This window comes from Phoca vitulina, unplaced genomic scaffold, assembly GCF_004348235.1.
Source record: "Phoca vitulina isolate PV1807 unplaced genomic scaffold, GSC_HSeal_1.0 scaffold2, whole genome shotgun sequence".
In the NCBI taxonomy this organism is placed as follows: Eukaryota; Metazoa; Chordata; class Mammalia; order Carnivora; family Phocidae; genus Phoca; species Phoca vitulina.
In genome coordinates this window covers 2,511,156-2,538,286 of record NW_022589705.1, presented here as the reverse complement: position 1 = coordinate 2,538,286, position 27,131 = coordinate 2,511,156, and the positions used below count along the sequence as shown (strand labels likewise).

Here is a 27,131-nt window from a genome sequence, read left to right as displayed (position 1 = left end):
AGAAAGAAAGAAAGAAAGAAAGAAAGAAAGAAAGAAAGAAAGAAAGACATGAGGATGAGGGAGGAGGAAAGCAACTTCCTATTTACAAAGAATGTTCACATGTGTTAACAATGTTGACCCATTACTCTCACAAGTGGGTGAAGATAAGTCGGGTGATCTTATTATTCCCATTTTTAAAATGTGAACATTGATATTCACAAAGATTAAACCACTTGCTCCGATTTCCATAGCTCATGAACGGCCAGCTGGAACTTCAGCCCATGCCTTCTGCTCTCCCCCAATAAGACTGGATCACCAACAAACACCAATAAAGTCCTTCCAATGATTCATAGAAAATGTTAGTCTTCAGCAAATCATTATTCTAGCAGTTTGATGCCCTCTCCCAGCTCTATACACTCCCTCTCAACCTTTCTTAGGCTCTAGAGCCCAAAATATATAGTCACTGCTCCCATTCATGTGAAGGAGAAGGCAAAACACACACACACACAGTTAAACAAGCAACAGTGGGGCAGAGAAGAAGAGGAAGGAAGGAGAGAACAAGAGCTCTAGCCCTAACTAGACATGAATCCAAATAAACTAATGTTTTCTTTTTTTTTTAAGATTTTTATTTATTTATTTATTTTATTTGACAGAGAGAGACACAGCGAGAGAGGGAACATGAGCAGGGGGAGTGGGAGAGGGAGAAGCAGGCTTCCCGCTGAGCAAGGAGTCCAATGGGGGGCTTGATCCCAGGACCCTGGTATCAGGACCTGAGCCAAAGGCAGACGCTTAACGACTGAGCCACCCAGGTGCCCCTAAAGTAATGTTTTCAAATAAATTCTGTTTTACTTTGTTGTTCTTACCTAAATGAGGTTTTAGTAGAAATTCTTTAAAGATTTACCTTAAGGAAAAAAAATTAATTGTAATATACGTTTCTCATTCACTCAAATGTTCCTAATTCAGAGTTTTTAATGTTTAGAACAGGGCCTGAAACTTAGTTTGCATTTCTAGTACATATTAAGAAAGATGGTCTAAACCAATTAGTGGGGGGAACCAAGAATATGAGGGAATTTGTTATTAATCCAGTTGAATGAAAAATAAAAACCATTTACTCATTTAGAAGAATTGATTTATTTGTCAAAAAAGAAGCACATAGACTAAGTTAAACTTATTCACCAAAAACAGATATGCAATGAGGTAAGATTTAATCAGGTTGAAAATAATAGAATAAAACCAAATTGTTTTAAATGCTATTTTATTCATTCTTAATACCTAATTCAGACCAGCACTCTTATATCCTACTTCCTCTTCACCACCACCCCCAGAACTTCACACCTACACACCCTCCTCGGTTAACGAAATTAAAGAAATTTTACTGTGTTTGCTTGGTAAATTTGTAGGAGCCTGTTTCCATCCATGATGCCATGTGAGAAAGTGGAGGCCCATGGCAAAAATTTTAAATAAGCATAATGTCCTTTTTTCCCCCACAAAATCATAAGAACCAAAGTTTCTACCCAATCTGGGAGTCACTTCAACAATATTCTTCAAAGTTATACCTTCTGCCTCCACGGGAACTCTCCAGGGACAGAGAGCTCTTCATAATGTCAGGAATCATGGCTTTATAGAATGAGTCCAACTTCTAAAAAATCATTTATTCTACTTCAAGTCCAAATTAACTCTTCAGCTATTTGAAGATATTTATCCTAGTATCCATTTGCCCTCTCCTTTCCAAATTATACATAAACAATTCTGTCAAACTCACATGACATCTATGAAGAGGTTGGTCCTGATGGACTCTGAAAAACAAACTGAGGGTTCTAGAGGGGAGGGGGGTGGGAGGATGGGTTAGCCTGGTGATGGGTATTAAAGAGGGCACGTTCTGCATGGAGCACTGGGTGTTATACGCAAATAATGAATCATGGAACACTACATCAAAAACTAATGATGTAATGTATAGTGATTAACATAATAAAAAAAATTTTTTAAAAAGAGGTTGGTCCCATTTTTTTGAAATATGTAACTTGCCATTATTCTTCTTTAAGAATAATACACAGATCTGACCGGTGCCACCACTGAATCTGTTTCTTCTTTAAAATGAGGTTAGGGGCGATTGGGTGGCTCAGTCGGTTAAGCGTCTGCCTTCGGCTCAGATCATGATCTCAGGGTCCTGGGATCGAATCCCGTTTCAGGCTCCCTGCTCAGCAGGGAGCCTGCTTCTCCCTCTCTCTCTGCTGCTCCCCCTGCTTGTGCTCTCTCGCTCTCTCTGTCAAATAAATAAGTAAAATCTTTTTTAAAAATTAAATTAAATTAAAATGAGGTTAATAGTAGTATCTACTTCATAGGTGTGTCGAATATTTAAAGAAATAATCCAGACTGTTAGTGCTTGCCAGTATCTGTGTTCTGTTCATCCTCCTGGGCACAGAGCTAGAGTACATGTTCCAGTCTTCCTTGCAGTTAGGCGAGGCCATGTGACTGAGTTCCAGGCAATGGAAAATGGGCAGAAGTGATATATACCACTTTTAGATATTCTCTTCCCCCACAAAAAAATTTCTTGTGTGTGATCTTCCTTTGCTTTTTCCATCTGCTTCCTGAATGAGGGTAATTGCAAGGACTAAGAGGATGGGAGGCCATAAGATAGAAAGAACTTGAATCTCTGAATGACTGCATCCCCTCACCCCCTTCCCTCCCCTTGTCCCTGTGAGACATAAGCAAGAATAAAATTTTATTATATTAAGTCACTAAGATTTTAGAGTTATTTTGGCCATTTGCCTAATACTGCTATGTATATTAGGTTAATCCATTCATGCAAAAATCACAGTGCCAGGTATAGAGAAAGTATTAGCTACCATCACCACTAGCAACACCTCCATCACTACTACTTCTGTAATTACTCCTACCGCAGACATAGTCTGACTGGAGTCCAACATCTTACCTCCCTTGATCTAGTCACATCGGCCTGAAATTGAATCTACTACTTGAGGAGTCACAACATACTTCGACTTATGTTGAAATTCCAGTCAACAACTCTGAAAAGAAAAACAAATGTTTTTTGTTTTTTGGGGTTTTTTTTGCATGTTGCTTCTTTCAACATAGTTTTCCCTCATCTTGTACTTTGAAGAACTGAAAATTTGGGAATTTAAAAGTAAAAATAAATAAGCACTTCTGATGAGTTTGCTGATTTTCATTATTGGTCCATTTTGAAGACTGGTTATCTATATATAGTTTTTTTTTTTATTTCTTTACGTTTTTTATTTTAATTCCAGATTTTCATTATTGGCCCATTTTGAAGATTGGCAATTATTTTTGAATCTTGATTCTCTCATTCATTGTATTATTTTCCTCCCTCAGTTTTTATATGAACTACAAATTTTTTCTGACATGAAATCTATTATCATCCAAACTGCTGATGAAGATGTCAGTGAGGAGAAGGCCAAGTAGAGAGCCCTGTGGTGTGGCCCTGGGGATTCCCCTCAAGAACTGAGAGCAATCCATTTATTCACAGTGTTTGAGTTCTACACACTTGGACTGTATTGTCATTCAATCCAAGTCTCACCATCTTGTGCACAAAATATCTTGAAATCTTTGTCAAAAATTACATCAATAGTGTGATTATCTAATCCATAGCATTCTCCTAATCAGTTTAGTAATTTTGATAAAAAGTTAAAATGGTATTTATTCGGACTAATGTTTTTCTTAACAATCCTGGCTAACTCCTGGTAATCATTGCTGTCTTTTCTACCATCTGTTGTCTTTTCTAAACCACTTGTTGCTTTTCTCTCAAACCATCTGCTTATTAACATATGACAAAATTTTGCGTGGGTTAGACAGCAAGTGTATACCATTGAAACCCTCTTTCTTCCAACTCCCCTTTCAAAATAATGACATTTGCCCTTCTCCAATTTTTCTAGGATTTATCTCAATATCTGTGATTTCTTAACCATTACCATTGACAGTTGCTTCATCTCATCTGTAAATTCTTCCAGTACCAGGGTGTGATTCATCTGGATCTAAAGAATTGAACTTACCAAAGTCTGAAGCCCCACCTCCCTAGTCTCAGAAAGTTCTTACAGCTGCCAAATACTGTAACCATGACTGCAAATAATCCCAGAGACAGGTCAGGAAACTTTATCTTACTTATGGAGCACCTCCAGTCTAGGAAACCTGCGTATCCATTCAGCTATGTGCTGAGGGTCTGCCATGTGCCAGGCATTTAACACACATACCTCATTTAATCCCAACCATGAAAACAGAAGTTCAGAGAAGAAAGTTGACCAAGGTTACACAACCAGATTCAGGCCAAGTCAGGAGCCAAACCCAAGTCTGTCTAATTCCCAACTCAGGTTCTTCCCACTGAGCCATACCTACCTTCTCACTGGGACTCTCATTCTGTCTTCCTTCCTCACTTGGCCTTCAGTTCCCTTTTAATTATACTCTTCTGCACTTCACAATATTCAGACAGCTCTCCTTGGTGAGGAAAATGGGAACTTGTCAGAAACTGATATGCTTTCCTCCCTCTCATGTCTGTACTTACCTTTTAAGCATTCATCAAATAATTGAGAATGTTCTAGCAAAAAGAGCTTTATCATTTTTCACAGCTTCAACTTCCACCTTTATGTTGACCACAAACTCACCCCCATATTTCACCTAAAATTCCCTTGATCATGTTGGTGAGCCTTGGTTCCTCTGGGTCCTCAGGATATGTATTCTGCTCTTTTTTTTAAAAATTTTTTATTGTTATGTTAATCACCATACATTACATCATTAGTTTTTGATGTGGTGTTCCGTGAATCATTGTTTGTGAATAACACCCAGTGCTCCATGCAGAACGTGCCCTCTTTAATACCCATCACCAGGCTGACCCACCCTCCCACCCCTCTCCCCTCTAGAACCCTCAGTTTGTTTTTCAGAGTCCATTGTCTCTCATGGTTCATCTCCCCCTCCGATTTCTCCCCCTTCATTCTTCTCCTCCTGCTATCTTCGTCTTCTTCCTCTTTTTTGTATTCTGCTCTTTATCAGAAGTCCTTTTTTCTCATATCAACATTTTTCTTGGAATCTCATCCTCCTAATATCAAGGCTCTTCCCATGCCCTTCTTTCTGTATAGGACCAATCTGCAAATGGAAGATTCTTCTCACTGTCTCGTCCACCTTCCTTCAGGCCCATTCTATGCCCTCATGGACTTATAAGCTAAAAACATGGTTGTCAACTAACTATCCTTTGGTATCCGCTGATGAGCACTCCAAATCTCCCTTTAACTGGAGGCATTTTCATCTTTTGAAGGGACTGATGAAGTGAGGTATAGGGATTCCCAGCACAACTTCTGGAGACTGACTGCCTGGGTTCAAATACTGACTTTACCACCTACTACCTCTATTACCTTGGCATTTATTTAACCTCTCCAGGGCTCAGTTTACCTCTAGGATGGGGATAATGGTTCTATAAGGATAAATGTTAGTTGTTAATTATCATCAGGTGAATTTTAATGTTGGCATTTTTGCCCTCTAGGTAAATGAAAAAAGAAATATTTGAGAGTCGGGGGCTTTGACATTTGCCACTAAATTTATACTGTGTGAGTAGTTAGCTCCTCTTCTTAGCAATAGGTAGCAACAGAATTTCTGAGCTGTAAATGTCATCACATCCAAGCCAGAGGCCAGAAGTTATAGACTCAAATACCAGTATAGCAGACCAGATAAAGAACTTGCTTATGACCCTTCTGAAGTGGGTGGCCCTACTGCATACCCACCTACTTCCTACCTCAATGTTACCAAATCTTCCTTTGCTTTTTTCCCAAGAGATAGCAAAAATCTAGACTTTTATGTAAAATCTCCCGATTTTTAAATGTTGGCAAATTACTTTTTAAATATTTAGCATTTTACATGTTTAAGAACAAAATACCAGCAGTTTGCAATCTCTGGCCTAAAGCCTGAAGTCTGAAGTCCCACACCCCTAGTCACAGAAAGAACTTGTAGCTACCACATGCTAAAACCATGACTACAAATAATCCCAGAGATAGGTCAGGAAACTTTATCTTATTTATGGAGTACCTCCAGGATGGGAAACCTGCGTGTCCACTCAGCTATGTGCTAGAGTCACCCTTTTTTTGCCACAGATATTAATTTACCACAAGAAGGCTCTTGTCGTATCCCCCAGAATCTCCAGGTCAAATTCCTGGCCCATCCCAAGATTCCAGGCACTCACCGGTGATCTTATTTATGGTGTCAATTACTAATGGTGCTGAGATTAAGAACCTGGTGAAACAGATGCCAGACAAGCTGTTGCTAAAATTGTCTATGTATGGTTAGAGACAGAGCCCTGCCCTGGGCCTGAGCATCTGTGCAAAAGAGGGGGAGGTTATTGGAGTCAGCACTCAGTGTGTTCATGGTCAGGTCTGCTGAAGCCCGAAGATGAGCCATTTGAGGAAACTGGGGCTGGTGGCAGCTGTTGAGTAAGCCTTACTCATTTGAGGATTATGAGAGAGTTGAAGAAGCCTTGATAAGTCGCTAAGAGCCAAGTCTATCTTTGGAATCCAACCTAATTTTCCAGCAGACTCAACCCATAAAGGCTAGAACTAGGATTAGCTAAGATTTAATGCCTACAAGTGGCCAAAATATATATTTAAAATTTTTATTTTGGCATTTTTTGGGATGGCAAAATAATTAAATAAATAAAATAGAAGCAAACTAAATGTTTATCTGGAAAGAATTGGATATAAATTATAGTACCTTCATCCAGTGAAATAGTATACAGCCAGTTATGGGATAAATTAGTTTTAAAGAGCTGTCTATAGAATAATATGTATGGTCTTATCGCTATTGTGTTAAAAACAGATGAAGAAAAGAAAAGAAGGAAATAAAAACCAGGTGAATGTATGTGTTAGTATGAGTGTACATATGAGTGTGTGGGTTGAAGAGTCTTAGGAAAAGAATTTAGAAAGATACATAGCAAACAATTAACAACAGTAGGCCAGGAAAAATGAATTATTGAATATGTTGTTGCATTTTACTTTGTTATAGCAAGCAAGAATAATTTTGTAAGTTAAAAAGGTGACTATGTGAAGAATATATTTAATTCTCATGAAGTCAATTCATAATTAATATAGCACCTAATGTGACTCCAATACTGTGCTATGTGCCATCAAGAATATAAAAGAAAAGCTCCTCCTATCCTTGAATATTATAACTTACTAGGAGAGCCTATCTATCTATTATATCTATCATCTATCTATCATTTATATATATATATATATATAAATATTTATATATTTATTATATATACATTTATATATATATTATTATATATACATTTATATATATATATTATAATATATATATTATATATATATATATAAACACTACTCAAACCCAAGTAACTGAGTCCTTCCCATTTCATACATAAAAGAGACATCATTATTCCTATTTCATAGAGGAAGGAAACTGAGGTTCAGGGAAGCTCAGTGCCAGCAAGGGAGGGAACTGGGTTCTGGCTCTAAACCCAGGGATCTTCACTACTAAACACTTAAAGGTAAATGTCTTCTTTGTAAAGAAGAAAAGATATTTCAGTAAAAATTCATCAAGAAGCATTTAGAAGTGCTTCGTGAAGAGGAGATACCTGAGTTCTCAAGTCTGACTTTCTACACAAGTGAAATCTGTCAGCTTATTGCTGATCTTGCTTTTCACCTACTTCTTTAAACAGAATCTACTGCAGATTGACCAAAAATCATAGACAAGACCCAGATATGTTTCAAGGAGTATCAGAGATGGAAGAGACCCTAAAAACCACCTCTTGTCACAACTCTATTTTTAAGACAGGAAACTGAGGCACAGAAAGGCCTTAAAACTGTCATATAGTTGACCAGTGGCAGGACTAGGACTTGAGTCTATGGTCTTTTCAGCACATTCACACTGTGCTCATCCTCATGAATGACCCAGTGACACATCAAACTAGCACTCCTAGCTGTCCCAGTTGATGAAGCAGGTGCTCCCACCAATTGAAGTCTGACGTTGGTTCAAAGTTCCCCAAATCAGCCTTGATGGAGCAAGCAGTCATTCTCCTCTAATCATGTCTTTCTTGAGACAATTTTTGCTATCGTATTATTTTCTATCAGGAAGACAGATGGACAAACACCAGCACAACTAGCATATGCCAAGTGCCTGTTAGATAGCCCTCACTGAGAGTAGGGTGTTTGATTATATTATCTCTTAACAACCTAGGACATAGATTATGATCTCCATTTTACAGCTACTAAATGATAAAACCAAAGGCTCAAATCAAGGACTTTTAAAAATATGCCTAGGACATGTTCCCAGTGTGCTGCCTTCCATGTAGCAGGAAAAAAAAGAAAAGAAAAGAAAAGAAACTACTGGATATGGCCCAAAGACTGTAGCTTCTTTAGAAGCAAAACATGCTAATAAAATCTCTGCTTCCAGGGGGGGAGTCAATGAAAATCAAATAAGAGTGCATTTCATTCTGTCATCTCCTGACCTATAAAAGTGAGTTAGAAGACTAGACTCCTGGAGAGTCACTGCCTCCAGGCTCTACAAGAGTCTCTGCTCATTTCTCAATGTTCCAGATTTCTGGATCTTGTCTTCAGGCCAGCTTCCTGCTCTCCTCTAATCACAGCAGCACTCCATTCTGTGCTTGGACAGTCTGTGAAATCTGCACTCCCTTGGAGCCGATGAAAGGTCTCAGGCTTAAAAATCCTATAAATCCCATCCTCTGAGTTTCTTGAGGTGGCCACTGGGGAGAGCTGAAAACAAAAATTGATGCACCTCACTTAAGTCTAAGTGTTACTCTACCACCCTCCCATGTCCTCCTTAATGTCTCCTAGTTCTGATCAGATCTACCACGTAATGCAGTGGGAGAAAAAGGATGGTTTTGTGTGCACCAGCAGACCCCATTAAAGCTCATGCTCCTACAGTACAACTCTTTGCAAAGCAGCATTTTCCGAGATAATGAGCTGGAATGAATAAATCCCCTACTGCTGGTTCTTCTTTAATTATTTCCCTAAAAAGAAAAGACTATGTCATTGAAAGTATAAAATGCACCTAAAAAAATATTCTTCAATAAAGTGCGACAGAATCAAGGTGTGACATCCCCAAGAACAGCCAAGTCACAAAAGAGCTAGTCATGTTAGAGGCCAAGTTAAATAACTCATAATTTTGGATCTCTGGGTCCTGCTAGCACTCTTGACTGTGGGCCTATGAAATGCCTGAACAGGCAAGACGGCCCCTGTTGAATCTTGCTTGACTTGGCCCTCGCATGGGTAACTCTTCTATGATTTGGCTTTCCCCACACATCTCACACCTTCCCACAAGTGACCTTTTTATTCTGTGCTTGGCTTTTCTATGGTGGGTTAAGTGTCTGCACACATTCACGTCATCAGGTTTGTGGTGTGAAGATGACGTGGTATTGCTCTCCAGATATGCAAGAAGGGTTGAAGTTCTGCTTTGGTTCCTACAATTTTTTCTGGGATAATTATGGATAAAAAGGATATGGTTAGAGGATGTATGCCCTACTTTTTCTCCATGACACTGCCTCTTGTAGCTCTTTGAGCTACCCAGTGCTTTTCATCAAACTGAGTTTCCACATATCCAGTGGTGCCTACTCCCTTGGACTCCAAATCTTAGACCATGTGTTGTCATTTTCTACCATTCCAGAGCCATTTCCTCTGATATGAAATTTCCCAGAATCCCACATGTATACTGTATCATGCAGCACTGGGCACCTGCATTTCCTTAGAACATTACTATAGGCCACCCTGATTACAATCATCAGTCCTCCACTTATCCTATGTGCTAAGCAGTCTTCCTTTTAACCATCCATTGTCATCTCCAAGAAGTCTTCCTCAAACTCTGGATTGACCCAACTGCTTCTCTTCTGTGCCCCCATAGCATCCATGTTTATCTCTATCATAGCATTTCCTCACTACAACAATTGTTTCTGTTTATGGTCTGTCTCCACGCTGGGCTGTGAGCTCCTAAATTGTATGGACTAGCTCTTATTTATCTATACATTACAAACACCTAGCACTCTGTCCTGCACAAAATAGTTGTTCATGTTGATGAACGATTGTCGAAGGTTTGATTGAATGAGTTTGGGTGAAGGTTATTTCCAGGCCTATGAATTAATTCTACTTCAGAAACTCTTTTTGTTGTATTACTTTGTCATGATACATTAAGTATGGCTTGTGTTGACATTCAAATAGAAGGACACACATCCAACTGAAGTTGTCACTACAGAAAAACTAGTTTAACACTCAAAGGGTAATTTGATTTATCAGGTCTTGTGGAGGGCCATGTTGGGGGAGATGGCTGAATTTCCCCATGCTTTCACCTTATAAGAGACAAGGAATTTAGCAGCCACTCTGGATTGTCCTTTAGTTTGGTCTATAGTTCAATAATCTCTAACAGTATCTTCCTTAAATCTTCCCAAAAGGCTCTGCTGATCTTCATAGACATTATCAAACCAAATTGTCTGATATGACTTATGGACCCTTAACCCTCTGTATCAACTTCCCAGCCACACTGCCACCACAAAAGCATGCTGCTGTCTTAGATACAGACTGGGAGCCCCAGAGAGAATCTTTGCCAATCTCAACAACTTCGGTTTGCTTGAGGATATCTCTGTTCAGCTACATAATAAAGGATGTCACTAAGTGTTTAAGTCTCAAGAAGTCTTACATCCTGATGCTTTGAGTAGAAGAATGAGTCTTTGCAATTCTGAATCCTCTGGCTTTTGCCCTGATTATTTTACTACAGCTTCAATCTCCTCTAATTCTGAATGGTTAAAGAAGCCTTTCCCTGGTCACGTTTCAGGAGAATGAGCCCAAGTTAGGGCAGGGTGTGGAGAGCTTAATAAGATGTATGTAAGTCCATATGGCAAAGAAACAAAAGCAACATGTAAGAAAAAGACTTTATTGATGAAACATTAAATCCTCTACACACCAGCATACTCTGATTATGGATATGGAACCTGTGACCATTTGCCTAGGTGTTTCTGGGAATCATTTCTGGATAATGGGATTGCTAAACTAGTTCTCCTCTGCAAAGAAAGCTGATTGGGGAAGGAACATGAGATGCTTGTTGGCTTGTGGTACTGGGTGCTTCACTTTGTGAGCGTCCTTTCTGAGAAGCATCACTAGTAGCCTTCTGAGGCCAAAATCTGGGGCTGTCACAAGGTTAAACAAAGCATAGTTCCAGAAGCCTAGTTTGGAAACCATGTGGGAAGATTTTACTGGGTCTCTGGGAATACCACAGAATGTTACATGACAAGGCATTCCATGCTCCTACTTTGGGGTATGAAGACCTGCAAAACTACAAGCAGAGTAGAATGTGATCCTGACACTCTAGAGAGATGGCTTATATATCCATGTTCACTTTGTGTTGGTCTCAGACTATTGATAGTAATGCTAGGAATGACTGGGGCACTCACCTGAGCCCCTATCCCTCTTGGCCACCCCCCACAGACATCTCCCTGATTGACTGGAGCCAATTTTGTGGCTGGACCAGCCCTTGTGATTCTTACTATGATTGTAAGGTGCACCTCAGAAACAACCATCAGGGAACTTTAAAAAAACAAGGTTTTTTCACAGGTCCTGCAGAGTACATGCCATCCCCAGAGCCACACAATGAGGTCACGAGAGACATGGAGCTGACCTGGGGCTCTGCCTAGCTGGGGCTGCAGGTGGGGTGCCTCGGGTTTCTCGGGTTCACTCTTTATTGGTGAATTTAAAACATAAGAGCAGTAATTAGTGCACTGGAAAAGGAGAGCAGGGTCACTCAAGTGGCCTTTTCTAAAACAGGGAACTTCATGGGCAGGGTGGTCTTTATTTAGTTGTGTAATGGGCAATATGTTTGGAGATGGATGTCTTTGAAAAACAGCAATCAAAAGCTTACTGTTGGGCACTTATATTACAATTAAAAAAAACTAATTGTTAGGCACTTAACACTACAGTGTCATGTTTGGGATCTTTCTGGATGAAACCCAATAAGAACTGATTCCTTCTATACTATAAGTTTTCTTAGTTCAAGGACAATGACTTATCAATAGCATTCTCAGCATTTTGCCCAAGGAAATATATATAAAAACAAAAAGCCAGCTCTAATTAACTAACTTATATTAATGAATAGTGCAAACTCTGAATGGGACTGCCTGAGTGTGACCTTGTGCAAGATTGTTGGCCTTTGTCATTGTTCTCTTACCTACGATATGGCCATAATAATAATAATATTGCTGGCATGTAACAAGCACTTGATAAACATTTCTTGTTTTGTAGTTAAATCCTCGAGATGTTTTAGGAGAATGGGAAGGAACTCCTACTGAAAGATACATCTTACTGAGGAACTGACCTCTAGTGGGGTAAATTCAACTGCTCCAGATAGTTTTGCCAAACATTTGAGAAGCTGGGACTGGAAGTTAGCCTTCCCTTTACCAGCTGGGTTTACAGGAAAGACAGATCTTAGAAAGTAAGTGTAGACTGGTTGTGGGGCTTGCAGGGACTCCCTGATGCTACCCAATCTGTCTCCTTCTCTTCCTGGGCACTCACCTAGACTGTATATTTCCCAGCTTCTCCTGCAGGTAGGTGTGGCCATAGGAGTTCAAACTACAAAATCAGGAGGAAGTCATGTAACCAGTTCCAGGCCTGATTTATCTCCCAAGTTCGAGTTTCCACCTTTCTCCATCTGCTACCTGAACGGAGAGGTACCAAATGTTATGTGTTGAAGATAGCAGAACCTAAAAGGAGCCTGGTTCCTGGGATCACTGCTTGGAGGACAGCCACCTAACCAGGAAGCCTAGGGCGGATTGCAAGATGAGTGAGAAATCAACAGTAACATGTTACTATTTGAAGGTTTCTCTCTTACATTATCCAGAGACAACTTAGGAGGGGCTTTCCCTGCCCATGGGTGGAGGAAGGATGTGCAGTGTGGCAGGAAGGGAAACTCCACAAATCCTCCTCGTGGAGTCCAGAAACTTCTAGAATGAGAACTGATGGAGGGTTGACCTGGCCGTCCTTGGCAGTCCCCTTTGTCCGCTTCAGCTTCCCTGGGTGAAAATGCCAAAAAGGATTCAAAACCTCTTTGGTTTTCTGTGCCTCTGCAGGGCCCACAGTAAAGTCTCATAAAAGCTGAAAGTGTGAGTAGGAAGCATCTGAAGTGGGAAATGCCGTTAGGCTGGCCCATAAAAGATGAGTGCTATGAGCAGTAAAATGAGCTAAGAAGGAAAACATGATGAATGTTTTCTCGGCCTTAAACAGCAAGATCCCCTTTCACAGTCCCACGTGGCACTGCACGCCTGAGCTGGAGAAGCAAGGGGCTCTGTGCAGAGCCTGACTCAGGGACTGTGGCAGTGAGCCCGTGCCTAGGGGCCCCGGTGGGTTTGGGGGGATGGAGCTCAACTCCTCCATCACCTCCCAGCCCCCACTGGCCCTTGCCTGGATGAAGGCTCCCACTGAGACACTGGAGGAAATCCTGAATTGCCCAAGTTACAGAGCTAGGACATCTCACGTATGAAAATGAAATCCAGAGTCATGGTACCAGGAGCAGGAGGGAGAACATTTGACTTAAGAGATTTGAGATTTGACTTAAGAAAGTGAACATACTCCCCCCACTGCCCACTGCCATAACTCATTGCCCCATATAGAAAATATTTGTCTTTACTGTGCTGCTTCCCACACTCACACCCAGATACCTCTCTCTTCATTTTACGTGGTTTCCAGGAGTTCTTCAAACAACAATTCAAATTCGACCTCCTCCACGAACACTTCTCTCTTTATTATAGTCCTTTTGAATCTCATTTTTAGAAAAACATAATCGTGGAAAGATCTGGGCTGGAGCCCTGTCTTTGTTACTTATAAGCTCTGTGATTTTGTGCACATTGCTCATCTCTCTGAGTTTCTATTTCCCCATCTATAAAATAGGGATTAAAATACAAATTCTGTAGGGTAGTTGCAAGGATTAAAGGATAAACTTGCACAATGTGTAACATATAATAAAAACTCAATAAAAATGTTTCCTTCTAACATTTTACAGAATATATGCTCATTACCACAAATGTAATATTTTTTACTGTTCACTGTTTCATATGCACATATCTTGACTTCTCAACCAAACTGAAATCTTCTTTTTTTTAAAGATTTTATTTATTTATTTATTTGACAGAGAGGGAGAGCACAAGCAGGGGGAGCGGCAGGCAGAGGGAGAGGGAGAAGCAGGCTCCCCGCTGAGCAGGGAGCCCAATGCAGGACTCTATCCCAGGACTCTGGGATCATGGCCCAAGCTGAAGGCAGACACTTAACCAACTGAGTCACCCAGGTGCCCTTAAGCTGAAATCTTCTTGACGGTAGGAAATTTTCTATATCTCCGTATTACATAGAACAGTTCTGAGAAAATTATAGAATACCAAGACATATTTAGTACTTTTTAAATTAATTGTTGTTCATAATTTATCTGATTGCTATTAATTAATTGTTTGATCCTTAGTGTTAACCTTTTAACAAAGTCAGATAGAAGGGATGGATGACTCTCATCCTCAACCAAGGAAGTCATGAAAATAGGACTTTATTGGGGCCACAGAGAAGACAGATTCAGATTTGAGGAGTCTGTAAATGGCCCCAGTCCCAGAAGGCCAGCAGCCAGGTTTCAGCAAATAAGGATCAATGCTACAAAGCCCTTGGAAGAACAAAAATACCTGGCCCCCGCTGATGCAAGACCAACAGAGCACATCCTCCGGTGAGGATATGGCTGCCCTCGGTGTAAGTTGGAGTAAGCAAATTCTGAGATGATGTCCGCATGTGTCCTTGCTCAAGTGTCATCTCCTTAGAGCAGCCCTCTTAGAAAACCCTATTGAAATGAGTTCTCATTCTCATTCTCCAATCACTCTCTATCATTCTATTACTCGCAATTCCCTCCAGATGATTCTTGCAATCTGAAGTTGCATTATTCATTTGTTTGCTAGGGTATCCTGTAGCAGTCTCTCACCAGACCATGAACTCCTCAGAGACAGGAACGTGTCTAATTGTTCACCTCTATGTCCTCATGCCAAGGGCAGTGCTTGACCCAGAGTAGGCATGAGATACATGTTTATTGATATTGAACCAGATGAATGAATAAAGCCGGTCACAGGTATGGCCCTCTCTGGAAATCAGATCTCTGACCAACAACCATAAACACCATCGCTTTGTGAAAATTTATCTTTGTGGCTGGGTTTCCTTAGGAGGACAACTCTCCTTCAGTTTATTGCATGCAAATTAGTATAGCAGAGCTCCTCTGAAATCCTCCAAGTACTGAGCAATGAATCAAACATCTGACATCAGCCAAGAAGCTCTGCCCTTTCATCTCTACCCTCTATACACTCACTAATGATAAACTATTTCATAGAAAAGGATATTAGTCTATAGGCTACAAGAAGGTTCCGAACTCTTATTTTATTAAATGACTACACGTGAATTGAGATGCTATCATTTTCCTCCAAAACTTATTTATTGATTGACTTTTAAGTTATTTCATTCTTAACCCACCATTCCTTCTATAAAAATTCTGAGCATCATTCAAACTAAATCAAGTTCTACCCCCCCGTGAAAACAGTTCCAACCTCACCTTCTTACACTGAGCATCTCCTCTGAATTTTCAGTCTGTCATTTGCCCCACAGGCGCATGACTGCCTGAAAAGTAAACCTTTCAAGAGAGAAACTATCACACGCATTTTTTTTTAACCCTCCATTATGTATTAGGCGATCCTGGCAAGCTAGTATGTAAATTAAATTTACATGAATCTGCCACGGAACACCATATGAAGGATAATCTTTGTTCATTTGGGCCCATGAATTTGGAGTGAATGATAATTCAGCCATGCAACCATTTTGCGCTATCCTTGGAAAATGGGCTTGGTCGACAAATTCAGCAATAAGAATGACTATGTATTGAGATTCTGTACTAGGCCACAAACTTTCCAAGGATGCAAAGAGGAATAAGACAGACTTTCCTCCAAGAACATGAGTAAGGGCAGAATAGCTTTCTTATAGCTCTATGTAGTCAGTGTGCCAATTATGAAGAATTTTCACCATTCCATTAAAGAGAATTGGGTAGAGCGTATTCTTGAAAATTTTTTATCCAGTTTGTTAAAATAAATATTTTTATTCCTTTCTCATTTATAGATAAAGACACATGCCATAATTGAGATGTAATTGACTTGGACTGCTCTAATTAATCCAAATAACAGAAATTTTCTGTACTTACCACTCATGAATGATTATTGAAATTCTTATCCTGTTAAGTGAAAATATGGAAATTTCTATGTAAAGTTTGCTCCCTGGCATATGATGATTATCTGTTACCTAAAACCTCAAACACTATCAGGCCAGTGCATAATATTTGGTATGCGGCTGAATCAGAAAGAAATAACTATAAGCTTTATATGTAGTTGTTTTCAGTCTGCCGTTATGAAGCCAAAGGTTGACTGCAAGATTTCCACATAAATAGTGCCTTTTTAAGTCTTGAGACATGTCACACCTACAGTCCATGGAGATTCTCATCAGCTGTCGTCCCAGCTATTTCAGCAACCATGTGATAGCTGATGGAATTAGCAGCATTTCAGTCTTTGAAGTTGTCTATAAAATCAATGCAATGATTAAAGTCTTTGCTCCTCCAAACCAAGCTCCATTTCCGGTGAATGAGTGTGGTAGTGGACAACCTGACCCCCCAAATCAAGCCCACATGAAGTGGGTCAGCGGGCTCCCAGTGTCACTGCCTACCGGGAAACAGTCCAGGATAGAGGTCGAGCGGGAGATTTCAAGTTCTGGCTCTGCTCCTTCCCAGCCACTCTGAAGTACAGGCAGGTCACAGCCTTTAGAATCCTCGTCTCCCATTTGCAAACCAATACTTCCTACCCTGTCCATCCCTCAGTGGTTACTGTGAGGCTCAAATGAGCAAATATGGGAGGAATAAAGAGAGAATATGAGAAAGTGCTTCTAAGTGGAACAGCCTGAGGCACTTTATTCGTCTAAGTCGTCATTTGGTACACGGCAATTCAAAATCACTCCTCCGGGGCTGTGGAGGCGCATTTAAAGGGGAGGGTATAGATGTCTGATCAAACAGCCTCAGAGGCGTGCTCACCTCAATCCCTTAGGATATAAGTTCTTCCTGATTGTCCGAGTGCCTCACGGGACTGCGGGGACTGTGGGGGCTCCGGCAACGGGAGCCGATGCTAACTGCACAGACCCGGAGCTCAAATGGCCAGCTCAATCCCTTGCTACCTGAGGGCCTGCATCACGTACTTACTTCTTTTTAAAGCTTGTTTCCAGATCTCTGAAATGATCAAAATAACACCTACCTCACAGAATTGTGGGGGGCTGAGATGAGATACGCATATAAAGAATGGTATAAGGCGCTGGGCATGGGGCCGGGATGGGGATCGCTGTTGGACTCGCTGGATTCTGCAGCTAGCATGAAAGCGAACATCCCACTAGAGTCAGACCTGATTTCAAGTCCTCGTTCCCTCTCTGACCAGCTCTTCGATCCCAGAGAATCCACTCAACCTCTCTGGAGCTCAGTTACTAATCAAAATGAGGATGGAGAAATCTCCTTCACGAGGTCTACATAAAGATCATGCCAAGCAGCATAGACCAGAGCGCTGTGCTCATTGTAAAGCACAACGCAAATGCATACACTGCTATTTACTTTTTCCGTACAAACACGCTGTAATACAATTGCAAAGATTTTATTTAGCGGCTTTCTGTGCTTGGCACTTAGAAACAGAGTTCCGTGCATAAGGGCAAATTTTTTATACACCTTTACTTCATACATATTTTACATACCCTTTTTATTGCCCCCTTTTTTAATATTCATAATATTGGATTCCCCACTAGGCACATAAATACATTATCTACAACACCTCAAAACCAAAAATCTTAATAATATCTGTATTATTTTACTTGGTATTATTTGCATTTCCACACCACTTAAAAAGTTTAGCTTGCACCAAACTTCACTTGTTTTCTTAACGTTAAAGGATTTGAAGGGGAAAGGAGAGATGAAGGAAAAAACCCAAAACTTCAAAATGCAATAAACTATTTGATAAAAATAGAGATCTAAGGGCAGGTGGAAGGATGGAGAAGGCCCATCTGCAATTCCCTGGGACGTGCCCGGATTTCTCCTGCCACAGGGGCTAAGGGGCAGGTGATCCAGGTCAGGTGTCTGGATCTGGCATGTGGAAGGCCAGGCCTCTATTTGTCACCTCTGCTCTTGGTATCATCTGTCGGGATTATAACACCCTTCCTTCTTCACACTCCTTCCGGTCCCCCTCCCCTGCCAGGCTGCATGCTCTGGAATCGGCACTGCGTACACAGGGCACCCCTCTTCTGGAGCACGGTGGTCAGAGCTGCGGGATCGAAGTGCATTCCTTGCCCGGGTCCCTGTCACCAGTGCCCTGACTCTGCACAGTGTCCCAGAGAGGTTTCCTCCTCGGTGATGCCACAATTCTTTCTAGAACCTGTAGGGGGGTGGGGGTGGAGAACCAAAACAAACCAATTTCCTCGGTGCGTTACAACTCTCACCATTGCTCACACTTCCTTTCTCAGTCTCGCTCTCCGCCTCTCTCTTGCTCATTACTGCTTCTCTTCCTTTCTCCTTCGGCTGCTCTTACTCCCTTTTCACAGGCACCCCCGGGAACATCAGCGATAGCACACCGAGTGAGGAGAGCCAAAGTTCAAAAGCAATCGTTCTCAGGAAGCCAAGTCCAGTTGTAGTGCTGATGTTTGTCTACCCTCATGGACCGGAAGGGGCTCCAGGATACACGGTTCATTCCAGAAACAGGGTAGGCTGCAGGGGAGAAATGTTGACCGCCACTGCTGGCCCAGTCCATCTAGTGTTGTACATAGACCCATTCTTGGTGAAAGCCCCCACCTGGGCCCCCCTCCACAGAGTTCACCCACCTCCAAGTCAGTGTGCATGTATGTCGGTATGTGTAAGAGTTTGTGTGTGAATACATATGTGTGTATGCATGCATGCACGTATGTATGTATGTAGGTATGCATGTATAAGTAGGTCTGTATTCGTGTGGGGGGTAACTTTTCATGGCTGCTACATGCTAGCATCTCCCTTAACATTATTATAAAATGATTATTCAGTTTCTTCAAAGGCCACTCTGGAGTAGACAATGCTTTATAAAACTAAGGTTTGGGAAGGCAGGAGAATGGCCACTGAGTCCGAGATGATTCTACCACAAGTATCCTTCAGTGGCTTAAATGTCTTTTGTTGTTCTTGGGTATGTGCTTTCCTCCTCCAGAAAAAAAAAAAAAAGAAAAGAAAATACACAGTTCCCATTTTTCAAAGGCTTGGGCTCCCAAAAAGGAGGATCTGCCCATGGAGACGCTGGGGCCCTGTGGGTGTAGGGCAGTAGGCTCCGTGGTGTTTGGACCGGCCATTAAACCATGTGCACGGACATCTGGGAGGAGGAGCCTGGGACCGCCCCATACTGCCGACCGTCACAGGTGTTAGTCGCCTGCTGGTTATTGGGCGAAGGGCTAATCATGTGCATGCTGTGCTCCATCCCCGTGGGCAGGTACTGCCTCTCTCCAAAGGCCCCATTGGAAGGAGAAGAACAGAGTAAAGTGCTTTGAGAGGCGCTCAGTTTTTCTGGGCTTGCAGCTAGCCGAGGAGAAGTGGGGAAATTGTATCCATAGAGATTGTAAGGGTTGTGGAGAGAGAAGGCGTTGTAGGAGCTCTGCTGCATATGGCTGCCCCCAAACATATGTGGTGATGAGGAGCTGGAGGCCGCATTGCCTGCCTGCATGACATACTGGAACTGGGAAGTGGGGAAGGACCCCAGCTGGCCACCGTAGGCTTCCATCTTGCTGTTGCTAGGCAACGAGGGAGGAGTAGGTATTCCTGAGATCAGGGATGGAGTCCTCTGAGGCATGAAGGTTTCCGAGGGCTGAGTGGCTGAAGCAGTGCCACTCTGGAGCCTGTTGTAGCCACTGTCACTCAGCCCTGGGTAGCTCTGCAAGGCCGCCATGTTGCTTCGGGCACAGGGTGGATAATCAGAGAGGTTTAGATTGCACAGCTGGCTCTCTCGACAGCCCACATTGAAAGTGTTGGGCGCCAGATGAAATGTTGGAGGAGAACAGGATGGAGATAAAAGGTGAGAAGAAGCTGAAGGGGATGGTGTCCCAGTGCTGGAGGTGGTCGGGGAAGTGCCTGTGCTGCCCCCTGAAAAATAAAAGGTGAATACCATTGAGCCAGAGACCTTTTAAGAGAAGTCTGTGCAGGCCAGATGCAAGCCAGGCCGGAGGTGCCCTCAAATGTCCAAGATGGGCTGAGTTTTACAGAACCATCGCTTTCTCTTAACTCAGCAGACTCATGTTAAGTGATTCTACCTGTGCACACATACACAGGCACACGTGCACACGTGCGCACACACACACACACACACACTCCAAAAGAGAAGACAAAGAGGTGACACAAAAGAACACTAAACTCTCGTTTCTATGTGTCTTTGAAGTCTTGTTTAAAAAGAAAAAATAAGCCCTCCAGTATTCACTTTGCCATTTCTCACCATCAAATTCACTTTCCAGTAAGACCTCTGATAATCAGATTTAAAATCCACCAGCTCAACTTCCCCCCATTGTCCGTGGAAATGCATTAGCTACATGCTGTCACCTGGGACTACGGCTGACCTTGCCATATTTAGTCCTCCAGCTAAAAACACAGCATACCAAATCTCAGGCCCTCACCTGCAGAGGAAATGGGGTACTGGGGCAAGGTGCCAAATCAAGGTTAAGGCCTGGGAAGGCTGAGCAGGGGGGCCCAGGTAGTAGGGGGTCAGGTATGGGACTGAAGTTCTGTCATATGAAAGATATTATGAGCACAACCAGACGAGCTAGGTTAGCATAAAGCAAAGCTAACCTGTAACTAAATCATTATAATTCAGAGGCTCTGCTAATCTCCCTCTAGAAAAGCCTGTTCTCTGTCTCAGAGATTGGAACAAAGACTGTAAATGTAGTCTGCAGATTTGGGATATTTGTGAGGGCAAGAGTCCAGACAGGTCACAAAGGCAGGAGATCTCGGTTCTCACAGCTCTGCCACACAAACCCCCCATGTGGTCCTGGGCACATCACTTATCTTTTCCGGGTTTGTTTCTTTATCCAGAAGATGAGAACTTGAATTGGATCAGTAGCTCTCAAGCTAGGAGAAGCTACAAGCTTTAAGTTCCAGGATCCCACCTCAGACCAACTAAATGAGAACCAAAGGATTCTAATGTGCAGCCAGGGTTGAAAACCAGTGATACCACCCAAATTCCTTATTTCAAAGCACCCAGCAGTTTAAGAAGAATCACTTCTTAAACTTTAGGGTGCATGAGGATCACCTGGAGAGCTTATTAAAACAGACTGCTGACTCTACCCCCAGAATTTCTGATTCTACACATCTGGGGCAGGGCCCGAGAGTTTGCATTTCTGAGACTGATGCTGCTTGATGGTCTGGAGACCACACTTGGGGTGAGAGGACCTCCAGGTCCCTTTCATCTCCTCAAGTTCCTGGAACTGTACTTGACAGAGTTGCTCCTCTGACGTGCGGATATTAGAACTGGATTGGGGGCTGATGCACCAACAGATGAAGGGCCAGTTCAACTCAACCTACTTCACATGTGTTCTCAGATAGCTTCAGAAGACAAAAATGACCCTTCCAAGCCTCTCCTTTCCCAGGGCTACGAAGCAGCTGGACAGGACCCACTTTTTGCCTCGCCCACTGGCAGTTAAAGGCAGTGGTGAGTGCTTGGGCTGCCGGGCCTTTCATTTGAATTCCAGAATGGGAGGCTGCTCTGTCTTCCATAGGGACTCTCCCATGATGGAATTCCTCCTTTGGGGCAAGGTTGGGAGCTTCCCAGCGTTGTTGATGAGAGCCCTGATTCCCCCAAGGAGCATGGTACCCTTAGGTCATCCACAACTCTTGTAAGGATTCTTAGAACCTGAGCTGCCATAAAAGGATAAGGACATTTTAAGTGGAAAGGAGCAGGAATAAGGTTTTTATCAGTGAGAGAAATGTGAAGAAAACTGGCAGGCTTCCAGAGATATTGGGATACAGAAAAACCATCCACAGGGTGCCAGGGAGGAGCGTCCAAATGTGCAAATTGAGAGGCAGATAACTCAAAGAGAAACCCAAAGTTCATTTTTTGCCTCAGCCTACATCCACAAATATGGTAGTGGTACTGACTGTGGAATTTCAAATTTAGCTCGTTAATAGTTTCTTCGGAGTTGAGTTTTTATAAAACCCAGCTAATATCGTCTCTTCCTTGGTCAAAAGAATTTCCCCAATGAACTTCCAAAATAGAACAATAAACAGTTGCTGATTTTAGAGTCATTTCAGGAAATTCTCCTTCCTGTTTCTTCTTCATGCCTTAAATTCCTTTAAGAGAGGTAAAAAGATTTCTATCCCACAAGTTGAGATAAGGCCAATATCATATATACTACTGAGAGAAGTAAGCCAGCAGCTGACCGTGGTAGGAAGAGCACCCAGACTAATTCTAGGTCCACTGGCCTCCATCCAGCTCATGATCACAGGTAATGTGGGCTACCTCTTCATTCTCCTCCTCTGTGAAAGAGGGTCTCGAACGACAGGCTTCTGTTTCTGTCCTTCTCAGAATTCTATTGGCGTCTGAGGATTAAATTTATGCTAAAGTGTGAATGGCCAATAGCAAGGACTTTCAAGGAGCCATTTTAATATAAAGAAGGAGTCTGGAAGGGCACGGCTGAGAAGGATGAGGAAGAATATCTCCCACTACTTGTTTCTGGACTCCCGAGTGGCCTAGACTACAGAGCCTTCCAGGAAATTCAGAGATTCATGCTCTGCAACTGGCACTCTACACATTTCCCTCCTCTTGCACCCTCAACGCTATGAGCTTCAGGGAAATAAGTGCTATGGCACAAATGGAGAAACCCGACTCCAGCTGTAAAGAGATCTGTGTTTTATGGGAGATGTATCTGATCTCCTCTCTTTGAAAGTCCGCCCTTGCTCCTCCCCCCCCCCAGATCTGGTGTTTATGTGGTCCCCAAAGAGACCCCCCCGTTCAGCACACTGCACTGTCCTGTTCTAGGGAGGCTCCCTCGGCCCTGGCCCCAGCCTTGCAGCAGGAAGTGCATGATGGAGCAGATGACTTTTTACAACTCTAAATGGTTTTCTCAGATGGCCCAAGATGGAACGAATGGTACTGATTTAAGGCCGCAATTGGTTTCACTACAAAAAAATAAGAAGGGAACTATTAACAAGTTACAGGGATTTCTGTTGAGCAGATGAGAGAGGTCCCATGTTAAAAAGTGTGTAGTCAGCTTGCTTTGGCTTTTAAATGACACTCACTGGAAATGAGACTTGGTGGCCTGCTGCGTTTCAGGGGGTGGGAGCCCCCACATGAACTAGCGTTTGAAGAAATGCTCTTATGCACTTTAAGCACTTGATTCAAATAATAGCTATTTTTCAAGGTCCACATAGAAAGAGAAGACTATGGTATGCATTTTGCAGAGAAGCAAACCAAGATACTGAGAAGTCGTTACTCTCTTATGATCTCTCAGCTTGGCGGCTGTTAAACAAGAATGGGAGTACCAGCCAAGTGCTAAATAAGCCTAAGGAGGCAGGCTGCCCTCCCTGTGCTTTTCAACACTGGGCTGCCTTGAGGCCTCGCATCACAGAAGAGCTAGGGCAGAGTGGGAGGCCTGGCCACAGTGCTACAGAGGGGTCTGAGCTGCCTCTCAAAGGAAAAGCCTACCTCCCTTTTTTGCATAACATTCTCACCTCATCCCTTCTGTATTGCCAAGTTCTGAATGCTCTCAGGGTCTTGATTTAAACCTCAGATAGATGAGCACGGACTGTAGAGTTTTGGATTCCCCAGCTCTCTTGCTGAGTATAGGATCTTGCAAGTGAGCCTCTCTATGTAAGTAGAATTTTGAGTGTCTACCTTCGTAGGGATATTTTGAGAAACAGATGAAATAACATATAATACAAAGTGCACATAGGCATTAAATATTTGTCAATGTTAAATACATTGTAAATATTGTTTCCTCTTCTCTTCCCTTCTATAAGTGGAGAAGGAGGGAAGGAAGGAGAAAGGAATCCTAGGGCATTAGGGTTCTGATGGAGAGGCTCTCAGGTGTTGGCTTCTGTTCATGGAGCTGAGCATCTTGGCCTCCCCGCACACTGGTGAGCATATGTCACAGCTAGATGCCTGGATGTAACAGGCTGGAGGAGCCTCCATGGCTGTGAATGATAGAGCGCTGGGCCCTTGACCACTTATGGGCCCATTAAGCCCATCTTCCCAAAAGCTAAGCCAACTCTGTTTCCTCTCTGGACTATCTTTCCCTCTCCTCTCACCCTTGCCCAGAATGGAAATTCAATGCCCCATGTCTCTATCTTTTCTCAGACCAAGCAAGTGGAATTGAACACAAATAGGCAGGTTGGTGTCTTTCCCACTGTCCTCAGAGGTCTTAATCCACTTCTGAGAGGTGAGTTAAAATGTAATGCCCTAAGTAGCTGAAAACTCTCTGGTATTCCAGGACCAATTCCCTGTCCACCCCACCTCCCTGTATCCTGTTTTACCCATGGACCCAAGTGAGGAGGTACTCATTGAAATTCATATTCAACATTAGCCTGTTCCAATATTCAAGGCTCACGGCCAAACTAACCAAAAAGAATACATGTTTAGCAGTGCTTCCATATGAGGACAATAACCTAGAATATACTTGTATACCATGAAGACAAGTTAAATGTGACCATGAAAATCCTGAATACCAAACCTGCTGACTTCTGCATCTTTAAATTGATCACTTCCAGACTGTAATATGAAGGCTTTCACATACAGTTTCCTTTTGGGTTTATTTTGTTGTGCTCTATTCCCCTCCCCCTCAAAATTGAAAAACAGTAAAAACAATACCCCATTTGGGCTAGTAAAGAATAAATTTCCATGTAATTACTTGGTTCCATCAGCCAGACTCTTCTCTCATATAACTTGGTGGCATGTGTCCCTGAAGAATATGGAATCACTGTGTCCCTGAGCAGCCTTCTTTGAGGCTTTCAAACAGATAAGAGGTAAAATGTCAGCACCCTATGGACTCAACCCAGGGAACAAACCCAGAGGCCATAACGTCAATGGTCATGATCACAGCCCTGTCCATCCCCACTAAGGAATTACCCTTAGTTGAAATGAGTACCCTTCTTAAAATGCAGATGTGTAACATTGCAGTGCTAATGAGAATTGTGTGGTTTCAATCTTAGAAAGACTCCTAATGCATCCTTCTCCATAAAGTTTAAAGATATACATGGATCCTTTTAAAATAGCTTTTAATATATTCACCCAATTCTCATTTTTCACATTGGTCCTCTGGGGTTCTGAGCCTCTGTGCTTCCTGGATGGCCCTGTTTCACACCTGCCACACTGCCCCAGGTGGGCTAGCCCCATCTTTTCCCCTTTCATTAACTGGGTTGTTTTCTCTGCTACTTGCTTTACTGCCTGCCCTGCTGTCCTGTACACATCGGTTGTGATTGCCATTTAGGGCTGATCTGCCTCTCTCCTGGCCACAGTACCCAACTTCCCACTGAGAAACCCCCTCCCCACTCTCAGGCCTTCGCCCCTACTACCAGGGAAGGCAGGTGACTAAGGGCTGAATGGTCCAAGCATCATATTTCCCGGGCCCCACCACAGTAATTGGTAACACAGTTAGAGTCAATGAGACTCAGGGAGATTTTGCTAGAAAACTTAAGAGGGGCACGTGACCCTTCCCATCAGATTTAAACTTAAGATGATGGAGGTCTAGGACTGTTGACAGCTATGTTACCACCATGGGGGCTGGGGGTGGGGCCTGAGAATGAAGTCAAGTGGGAGCCTGGAGCAGGGTTGTGGCAAGGGAGACTAGAGGTGTGGATGGATTCCAGAACTTGGTTGGCTATGGTGGGTAGGGAGGGAAGGAAACACCTAGGATGGTGAGTGGATAGTGGTGTCCTTCCCCCAGGAAAGGGTGCCAGGTCTGTGAGGTAAATCATGGACTCAACTTTGGACACACTGAGCATAAGGGACCTTGGGACAACATAGAATATGTCACCAATAACTGTTTTAGTGGACTGAATTGAGATGCCTTCCAGTCCCTGTCATGAGCTGCTCACAGGCATCATTCCAGATCTCAGTGATAAATGAGATCTGCTTAAGTGGCTATCTCTGAATTGTTTGAGTGATCCACAGTAGTTCAAAGACATGCTGTCCATTGAACTGTCCTCTTTCTCTATCTTTTACTGGTATGAATTTCTCAGCATCTAATCCCTTTCAAGGGCCAACCTTGTAATTATAATTTGTAATTATTACAAATCAAACCTATAAAAAGCCCAACACTGACAGAGATGTTCATCATCCTTTTAACTGCCTGACAAACATTAAAAAGCCCCAGTGGTGTTGAAATCCCTCTAGTTTTGGCTGCTACCAGTTGAGGAGAAGGGAGGGTTTCTGTAAATGACAGGTCTCCTTACTTCTGTAGATGGAGATTTCCTGCCAGCTCTGGTGTCGCTGGTCCAGGATGGTTCCTTATAGTACAACCATTGTCAGACCCTGTGGAGACGGATGGTGCTCACAGAAGCTCCCTCAGTTTGGGCCAAACAAGTAGCTCTACAGTATATACCATCAGAACAACAGAACTGCACTTGGCCATAACTGGCCTGGGCTCTTATTTCTTTTTTCTTCTCCATCTGTGTTGCCTCAGTCAACATCCCCCAAGCAGCACTTACGTGGTTAGTTCGTTTTGTCCCCGCCACTAGCAGTGTTCAGGCAGAAGCCACTCCGGAAACATAATCCCTATCTCCAGACTCTCCAAACATATAAACTCCCTTGCCGATTCTCAATGAAGAGGTCTGAAGGTAAGACCAGACACTTGATAAAAATAAAATACTGACCTATTTAGAGTTAATGCTCAAGTTGTTGACAAGAAAATATCAAGTGTAAGAGTAAACTTAAAAAAAAATGTTGTGGCGAATTAAAGCTCTAGTAAGTAGGAATGAAGAAAGCAAATGTGGTCTGGGTGGAAAGGCAAGTGCCCCGTCAAGATGGAGATCCATTTGGGAATCCTCAACTCACTTCTGCCACTGCTTAGCTGCAGACATGTGAGTAGACCACTCTGTACCTTGATTTATTCTTG

General features: G+C 42.6%; 1 protein-coding gene across 1 annotated transcript in view; it reads right to left on the bottom strand.

Annotated features, from left to right (window-relative positions):
- Positions 1-19,010: 19,010 nt before the first annotated feature.
- Positions 19,011-27,131, bottom strand: part of TBX15 (T-box transcription factor 15) — a 99,091-nt gene continuing 90,970 nt past the window's right edge. Inside the window, exon 8 of the mRNA XM_032415494.1 lies at positions 19,011-20,178. Coding sequence (XP_032271385.1) covers positions 19,394-20,178 — 785 coding nt within the window. The 3' untranslated portion in view covers positions 19,011-19,393. The remainder of the gene's footprint in view (positions 20,179-27,131) is intronic.